A 10,430-nucleotide genomic window follows, 5' to 3' on the forward strand; every position below is an offset into this window, starting at 1 on the left:
TTGGCTTTTAGCCATTTTTTTTTATTTTTTTTTTGTGTGATTTATTTATTATATTTTCATTTCTAGTGTGTGTTGTGTGCACCTTAATTTATCTCTAATTTTATATTTATTTGTCCAAAATATTGAGTATGTTTGAAAAGGAAAAGTTAAGTGATTTATTATAATTTAAAATTTATAATAAATGCAAAGTTTTGATAATATTTTTAGTGCTTGGAATGTGTGAAAAAGCAAAAGATAATTAATTTCCAACCAATATACATAATATCCCAAAGTAAATAGAAAAAACAAGTCTTAAAAATAACATGATTCAAATATGTAAATATGTTTAAAATAAATATTATAATAAAACATAATAAATTAAACAAAAATTTAAAAATATGAACTTAAACATAACGTATTATGATTTATCTCCAGACTGCTTGTCTATTTAATTATTATTTATGATCTTTTCTCTCTAATTAAATCCAAGTTAAAATCGTTGGATGAATATGGAATTTTTTTTAAAGTGTATATTCAATTTGTACCAAAATTGTTTTTAAATATGATCAATTATTTGGTTTTTTATTGTCCTTTTTTTTTCCTAATAGTCAAGATTTTCATATATTTTTATTTAATTAAAATTAATGTTATTAACTTTATAACTGTATATGCCCTTAATTACCCTTGAATGGGCTATTGTAGTTTTTTTTAATAAAAATAAATAAATAGATTAAATTAATGTTTGATAAAATTACCTCTCCATCCAGTTAATCCCTTTGACAATTGTTGTTTCTTCTTTTTGATTTTTTTAATTATTATTATCATACTAATTTTTTTATATTACTAAAAAAATGATTTGGTGATGTTATAGCCACTAATAGTTCAGTTGCATTGTGACAATGCAGTAATGGGCAAGACGTGTGGTTCATCACTTTTATGGGGCCTAGATACTGAAGTTATTTGTGTCATTATTTTTATTGGCGGATGTGATTCATAAATTGATTAATAAATTTTTAAGTGATCGATAAACTACTGTAAGAATAGGTAGTGCTTGCTATTTTTATTAAAAAGGTAAAAATTAAAAATAAAATAAATCTTATTAAAGCTCAAGTATGGCTACCAATGTTGAGTCTAATGTTAGCACAATATATGTGAGTAAGACTACGATTAATTTTTTAGAATCTGTTTAATCGCACAAGGGACAAGAGAACTTGTATTATCCTGTCCCTTGATTTTTTGTGTATCAAATAGTCCCTTAATTATATATATATATATATTAAATTAAAATAATTAAAGGTATCTCATATTAATTTGCAGTAAATGTCATAACAAAACAGTAGTATAAAATTATAAATTGCTAAATAATTAACTCTCGTTGATAAGGAATCTAGAAGCACCATTTTTTAATATTATATTTTTAATTATTTTTTCATTCAATGGACCAATTCAAAGATGTGGGCATTTTGACTATAATTTTTCTAAAAAGAGTTGACCGTGTTCCTTGGTTTCCGGTCTTTGATGGCAAAGACCGGAGCCTCTTTTGACCCGGTTCACCGGTTTAACTAAATTAACCCATGACCGGGTTGAACCCTATTTATTTATTATATAGATAATAGAAAATGTAGTTTTCTCATATGAAATTCTTAAAATTGTATGAATAAGATTTTTTTTTTTAATTTTATTTATCAGATTCTATAAAATATTTATGACAATTATTTTTAAAAAATTTATAAACCTTAATTACTTTAGTGGTAGAAACTTTATAAATAAATTGTAAATCTTGAAAATTTTTGGGTCAAAATTGATTTTAATATAATAAGAATATTAAATTAATATAATTTTAAACTCTCTCCCTCTCTCTCTCTCTCTCTCTCTCTATATATATATATATATATAAAATGTAATGTCATACAAATAATTAAATAAACCTATTATATTCCATTAAAATTATATTATATGTATATTAAAATTACCATAAATTATCATCATATATACATATATTATTATTGTTCACCTAATAATTTTGTATTTTTTTATTTTTTCACTAGAAACAAATGAAGGGAGAAAAAAGAGAAAACATACCATGATGATGATAATAATAATAATAATAATAATAATAATAATAATAATAATAATAATAAAAGAAATATGACAAAATCATTATTTTCAAAAAAAACCTTTATATATAATATCAGATAGTCCAAGCACACAACTATCACAATAAAAAAAAAACATAAAAAATCATTAATAAAAAAATATAAATAAAAAACTTAGCTGTGAAACATTGACTTCAAAAGTACATATATTGAAAGAAAAACAAACCAATACATATAAATACAAAACATATACATACTTTTAAAAAAACCCGGTTCACATTGACTTCAAAAGTACATATATTGAAAGAAAAAAAAAAACCAATACATATAAATACAAAACATATACATACTTTTAAAAAAACCCGGTTCAGTTTGAAAAAAACCGAACCGGGAACCAAAACACTCATTCAAAGTCAATGCTCTACCTCTCCATTAAGGCATTAACTCCATTGATCTCCATTCCAAGCTCTCAAGACCCTCTATATATACTCCTCCTTCTCCCCCTCACCCTCTCATCAAACCCTAATTCATTCTTATCTTCTCTAATTCATCTCCACAAAGCAATGGCCTCCCAAACCATCGAAAGCCACCGCCAAGGTGCCGAGATCCACCACGGCGACGCCGTCTGCAAGAAAAAGATCTCCGAGTTCCTCACCGAGCTCGGTCTCCCCAACGGTCTTTTCCCTTTGGATGACATTGAAGAGTTTGGTTATAACCGTTCCGCGGGATTCATTTGGATAATTCAAAAGAAGAAGAAGGAACACAACTTCAAGAAGATCAAACAAGTGGTGTCCTATGCCACCGAGGTCACCGCCATGGTCGAAAAGGGGAAAATGACAAAGATCACTGGAGTTAAGACCAGAGAGCTTCTTCTTTGGCTCTCGGTTATCGATATGTACATCGAGGACCCTTCGTCGGGAAAGCTCACCTTCAAGACCGGCACCGGCCTCTCCGATAGTTTTCCGCTTGCTGCTTTTGAGCTTGAGTGAAAACCCTAATTAAGAAGATACCAAGATGAGTTCTTGATATCTTTACCACCTTGCATGCATGGATATATATAATATATGTGTGTGTGTGTTATGTGTTTGTTGTATGCTTGTTGTAATACTCGTGTTAGTTTTCACTATGTATTTGTGGCAAATAAGATTTGAATAACAGATGAATTAATCAATGCAAAGTTTGGTTATGATTTAATGAAAGAGTACTTCTTGATACATGAATGTTTGCTATGTGTTTGGATAAACTTTGTGGAAATTTCTTTTTTATGTATAATTAGTGGCAAATAAAACTTTGATTAGTGATACAAAGTTTCAAGTTTGGTTATGGTTTGAGTGTGATCTCTTTAGTCAATAATCAATGAGATATATTAATAATAATAATATAATTATTATATGTATAATGATCATATATATAATCATATGAAAGATTAAGTTGACTTTCAGAAATAAAATTATTAATCAGTACTTTATTAGAATCAAATTGAGTTATATATATATATACTCTCATACGACTACTATTATAAGGGACAACAATTAATTAATTTCCATTGGTATGTAATTTAAGTCTTCTCATTGACTAGCTTGCTTTGATTCTGGATCACTAATACTTTGTTTTGAAATTAGTTAATCTACCATTAATTATGATCAAGTTTAGGAAATCAAGTTCTAGCTAGTATATATCTTTAAATTGTTTTGAATTTGATCTATAGTTCAAGATGAATATTTTTTCAACTTCTTTACACATTTAATACGGAAATCAATTTGAGCAAAACTATCGCTTGCAAGTCACTTAATATTCACCTACCAATCGTCATTAAATTAATGAGCATTGAACCTTTCTTATATATTCATAATGTTTTAAGCTACTCCTTATGTAATGACAACTATATATATTAAATGCTTTTGCTATTGGTTACCTTTCCTTTTCAAAGTATTCTACTTAATTTGTGTTTTTTTAAACCTTTCAATAATAATCAAAGTCAACAACCACAAAAATTTAATACCGTAAGAACATGGACATATATAAATAATAAATAATCACTCTCAAAAATATATATATATATATATATATATATATATATATATATATATATATATATATATATATATAAAACTTGGCTGGCGTAAAGTGATATTTGATTAAATTGAATTAAAAACTTTTGTAATTTGTTTCATACTCATAGAAACTTTTATTGAATAATTTTAAATAAGTTTAGGATAACATATTTGGCCTACTTAAAAAAAAACAATACATAGAGTTTGGAGTAATCAGACACGAGCCCTCCTCGGGCGGATTCCTCCTTTTGCTCCTCAGCTTATGGGGTATTAGCAACCGTTTCCAGTTGTTGTTCCTCTCTCAAAGGTAGGTTCTTACGCCTTACTCACCCGTCCGTGAAAGACTTAATAATATATTAATTTATATCGGTTATTTGTTCTCTTTTTTTTCCCCTATAACTTGATACATTAGTTCTGTAATCATGTGATAATTCAACTTATAAATTCAATGATGATAGTTTATCTACACATATATACATGCTCTTAAGTTTAACATCTTAGACCTCAATCACATTCTCAATTAAATCTACATAAATAGATCTTACTTTTGCAAAAAAATATATAAATCTTTACTAAAGTCAAGGTAGCCCAACAGCAAGTTCCATGTTGACTTTGGTGCAATGAACCTTGACCAAATTAAAGTAATTGGGTGGAATGATTCAAATATCTTATCCTATTAATAATGCAAGCCTTCCTTTGTTGACCAACTTGTGTGAATGACTCAACAATATCAATCACCAATATGAATCTATTTATTGGTTTAATGAATATTCCTTTACTTTCTATAGTTCATCAAGCCTTAGAAGTCTAAAGTTCAGAGTCATCTCTATCTCTCTCTCTTCCTTTTGTTGACTTATTAACTTGTACGAATGAATGAACAAGGAATAAACTTAATTGAGTCCGTATACTATTAATTAACTCCTGCATTATAACTGAAGTTTGATTTTTAGTTACACAAAATTCTTATTGAGAATACATACTATATATATATATATATATATTATATATATTTGATAAGATGGGCAAGTCACTAAAAGAGTTACCATCTCTCTCTCTCTCTCTCTATATATATATATATATATATATATGCATTTGAAAGAAAATTTAATTAAGAGGAAGAAGAAAATAAGAAAAAGAATTATATGAAAAGAAGTAAAATATATATTTCTTTATATGCATGATAGAAGTCTATGGGCTAATTGTATGCATATTGACTAAGCTATTAGAGCTAAAATTAAGGAGTCGTATGGCCTTAGTTGTTAAAGAAATGTGATTGATTGCCTTATTTCCATCAATTTCCTTGATTTGTGCTATTGGCAAATCAACCACATAAGTTTATTTTTTATATATAAAAAAAAACTCATGTTTCTATAAAAATAGTTTTCTTCTGTAAAGTTACTCATCTCTCTTCCCACCTTTTTACTAATTTACTCAAAAATATAATAAAACATAAATATTTAGTTCAGATTCGGTTTAATATTTTATATGAAAAAAATGAACCAAATAATTCAATATTAAATATAGGAGGAGAATTATCGTGGTAAGTTTTTTTTTTTTTTTTACAAAAATGATAAGCACCAAATCAAAAGACAAACAAATGTGGGAAGTGCACCAGTTATGGTGGTTTGAATGATCTCCTAAGGATATACTCCCTTATCATACAACTCTAGAGAAGAAGACGAGAGGTACTTCTCATACAGAGCTTCCACAGAAAATCAAGTGCAATGTAAATTGAGAGGCTCGAACTCGAGAACTCTTAATCACACTACATGGTAATTATCATTAGACTAGCCCAAGATTCGTGTATCATGTGTATGTTATATTTATGATTTGGAACTAAATATATAACCATTTTTTATAGGATTTCAGTTTCATGAATACACATGTACACATACATCACTAGGCAAAGCAAGTTCATACAAAAACAATAACATCACAAGCATATGTATATATATATTATCAAATACAAAAACATCACTAGACAAATCAAGTTCATACAAAAGCAATACTATCACAAGCATATGTATATGGCTTTGCTTTTGTATGAACTTGCTTTGTCTAGTGATGTTTTTGTATTCTGATAATTAATATTATTATTAGAGTTTCAAACATTGCCAACTCTTAAACAGCCTTGCAAGCAATATATACTAAATCACTCAATCAAACTTCCAAATTTCAACATCATCAACTCAATGCAAGAAAGAGATAGATAAACACCAACATAACCCTTCAATAAAACAAGTACTAGTTAATCTCATAAAAAAAAACTTTCCTTGTTCTTGTTGTCTGTTCTTTTTCCATCTCATGATAACCCCAACATTGTCATCTTTAGCTTCTGCCACTTTACTTCTCTTTTCCCTCCTTTCTTGCATGAAAGTATATGTGGGCCATTTTATAACTTTTCCTTATATCACTTTAAGCTCAATATGTCATGATAAACAAAATCAATTGTTGGTCTTTATAATACACAAATGATACTTTGGTTTCATACTCTACCCTACCATCCACCATGCATTCATATATATATATATATATATATATGCATATCTTTGTCTTTTAAAATCATGAACTCTTTGAACTGAATGAGACCTTTCACTTGTTACAGAGAGAAAGAAAAAAGTTAATTTGTGTGCATGGCTCTCTTGAAAGCCACTTGAGAAAGAAGTCTATTTTTCTCATTCATCTTTCAGAACTACACATGCAGCATCACTTACATAAACATGCATGGAAATAGAAATATATCCTGAAAGTATATACATGCATGTAACTTTGTATATCTGGATCACTTTGGAAAAGTGCAACTTTGAATTCTTTCAAGTTAATTTCCATACCATGTGATTTCAAGTTCCACACTTTCAATGAGACTTCTTCATGTTTGTAATGCAACTAATGTGACAAATTATCATCCAAAAAAGCTAAAACAAAGACAATAAAAGCCTTGCTAATTAAGTTTTATGATGTATTATGACTTGAATATTGTTTTTAAGGAAGGTAATTAATCCGCCTATAGATCTATTTAGTTCGTTTGTATGAGAAATTATAAGTTTAGTATCATGAGAGCTATTTTATTTTTATTTTTATTTTTTTATGATAATTTTTATGATGACAAAAACATTGTGTTATGCCAACAACTATTGGCACCGGATCTCCTATCTAAAAATTTCATGTCTTTGCCGATAAGACATGTTTGAATTTTAATTAGTTTTATGCATGTGCACACCTTAAAATGAGTTTTTCACTTAATTTATGGAAAAAATATATTACTAAAAAAAATTAAAAGTATCACTCATAAATCTCAGTGTATATATATACATTTAATGTGAATGTATATATTTGATGAGATTGTTTTGTCTGCTAAATCTCAGACAAATATATTGTAGTAGAGCACCCTCTAATTAAAGCATGCTAGCAAGGGATCATCAAATTAATATTAATATAAATTTATAGTTGTTGGAATGGAAATTATAGGCTGGTTACTTAATTAGATTAAATGCAGTATTGGTCCTTGTACTAGTATGTATGATGCATTTTGAGTTTTGTATTTTAGAAAATTAATTAATTAATTATATATATATATATATATATATTACCTCGTTTGCTATACATGTAAATTTTATTTTGGTGGCAATATGATCATGAATAAATTTTGATGATGTGATATATATATATATATAGCTAATATGTAAATGACACATGTCTCATCCATCATGTTACCCAAATAGAATTTTTAGAATTTTTTAAATAACTAGTCTTGCATAACTTGACATATCAGCTACCATTTGGTATTTTGTTGTTTAAAATATTTTTTTAAAGATTTATTAAAAAAAATTCTTAAACTCAGTTTTTTATAAGTTATTACATAAATAAATTTTTAAATACTAAAATTTTTGAAATCAAAAAAAGTTTTACTAAAGTTTCTAAATATATACAAATCTATAAATAATTTTAAATTTTAAATTATAAAATATTTTTAAAATTTTTATTAATAAAAAACAATCAAAATTTATTTTAATACTATGTCGCTACAGTTGACAATTTGACATGATATTTATATCTTAGCTACCACATCATTGAAATAAACCTGGAGTATTAAATATATTTTAAAATATAAAATATATTTTTACAGGCTACATAAGTAATATGGACCAAAATAATCTTTACACACATAATATAGTAAAAACTACAAGGATCATAGATTCATAGTGTAGAGATCAATAGTGCATTTAAGCCTTTATATTTTATTATATATATATATATATATATATATATATATATATATATATATATATATTTATTTATGTATATTTGTGGAAATGAGATTTTTGCACCAAGCATCATATTCCCTTTAAAATGTATGATAGTTAAAATCTTATAAGTAATTAAAGCCTTGAATTTATATCAGTGGATGTTGAAAATATATTTTATAATATGATAAATATGAGTTGTTGTTTTTTTATATTTTATAAAAAAAACTTTTAAAATATGGATAGTAGTCTATATTTAATGAATATTTTTTTAAAAAGACATTAACAACAAAATTTTTTTTTGAAAAAACAATAAATCACTTTGGGTCTATAATAAATATAGATACTTTTTAAAATAATTATAAATATAAATATATTCCTTTTCCCATTTGTGATAAAAATATTAAAAATGTAAAATTATATGAATTGGAGTTAATTTTATTGTTTTCTAAAGAGACAACATATTAATCCTACATAATCAATGATTGATTATTATTATAATATAATTTTTACTAATCAGTGAAGATCAAGGAAACACTCATAGAACCAACCAAAAGAGAGACCATTTGGTATCTTATCACCGACACATTTCAACATCTCTCTTATGTTTTCATAAGGCTACTCGACGTGACATTTCTACTAATCATTCAACCATTCTAAATTTTTTAATTAAAAAAATATAAAATTTATTTTTTTTTACCATACTTAAAAAAAAAATACTCGTTAACAATTGGGCTATGTATGATACAAGAATGCTAAGTAGAGGGCAAAGTTTTGAATTTTTCCCCGGGTCCAATACTGTGCATCAATATGTACTATTTATGCACGGTTTATATATTGTTCATATCATAAGAATATAGTTTCTGTACTGTTGATGCACTATACATTTGATTTAATACTGTTTATCAGTATTGATTGGGGATTTAAGTATAGATCTCACATAGAAAAAACAGTAGTTTCACCCCTCCAAAACTAAATGATGAGAGAATTCTCTTAAAAAATCTATAAATCATCATAATTTATGTATTTTCATACATGATTATCATAATTTTTTAAATTGAGGTTATTGCCTTAAAAAAACCATTATTATTAAATATTAATATTTAAAATTTTTTAAAAATAAGCTTCTAACGGACACTGCCAACCCGATCAACTTTAGAGATGCTTTACGTGCGACCATGAATAAACATAAATAAATAAATAAATAAAATTAAAAACAAAAAGGAAATTAAAGAAAAAGCAAAGCACGATGTAAAAAGCAAATCCAAAATTCTCCAACGCCACGTGTGTCACGTGACCCCATCCCTCCCACCCAAGTAAAGAACCCGGCCCAACACTTTCTCTCTATTCCTGGGCCCCCACCTCATCATCATCATCATCTCCTCTTTATCCCCACCGTACCTTCCTCTCCCCCCTCGATCTCATCCGTCCGTACACACACACACATATATATATATATATATATATAATTTTAGTACTTAAATAATATTTATTGGTTGTTAATAAATTACTTTATATAAGATCGCATCACATACATATATTGGTTGGTAAATTCAAAATCAACTATGTTCATGGTAACAGTTGAATTTCAATATAATAATTATTTGTTATTCATATAAATAGAATTATTATGTTTATAAATAATTAAAAAATAAAATTAACACTATTTTTAACACAATAAATCAAAAGTATCAAAATTGATTCATACAAACACTCCCCCTAACAACTCGTTTCTCTGTATCTCCACCACTGCCACTGTTTTTAACCGGGGATGTTTGTGTTTGCAATTGATGTATCCTAATTTTTATATAAAATATTCATTATATTTTAAAAAACAAAAAAATAATAATTCAGATTGTTCCGCAACCAATTCTCAATTTTTAACAATTATTTATTTTATAGTTTATACTACTAGAAAAAATATATATATATATATAATATTTAAAAAATTCTTTTTTTTAGACACGTGTCAAAACTTCAAGTAGAAAAATGGCGGCTTGATGACGTCACCACACGGTCTTTTAGTGTTCTTAGAGGAACTCAGTGAGAGAGAGAGA

At 26.7% G+C, this 10,430-nt stretch overlaps 1 protein-coding gene across 1 annotated transcript; it reads left to right on the top strand.

Annotated features, from left to right (window-relative positions):
• The first annotated feature begins 2,576 nt into the window (after positions 1-2,576).
• Positions 2,577-3,291, top strand: LOC120253415. Its single transcript, XM_039261761.1, has one exon. It carries the CDS (start codon positions 2,639-2,641, stop codon positions 3,062-3,064), a length of 426 nt encoding a protein of 141 aa, XP_039117695.1. The 5' UTR covers positions 2,577-2,638; the 3' UTR covers positions 3,065-3,291.
• The last annotated feature ends 7,139 nt before the right edge of the window (positions 3,292-10,430 follow it).

The sequence above is a fragment of the Dioscorea cayenensis genome, unplaced genomic scaffold, assembly GCF_009730915.1.
Source record: "Dioscorea cayenensis subsp. rotundata cultivar TDr96_F1 unplaced genomic scaffold, TDr96_F1_v2_PseudoChromosome.rev07_lg8_w22 25.fasta BLBR01000075.1, whole genome shotgun sequence".
Taxonomy (NCBI): Eukaryota; Viridiplantae; Streptophyta; class Magnoliopsida; order Dioscoreales; family Dioscoreaceae; genus Dioscorea; species Dioscorea cayenensis.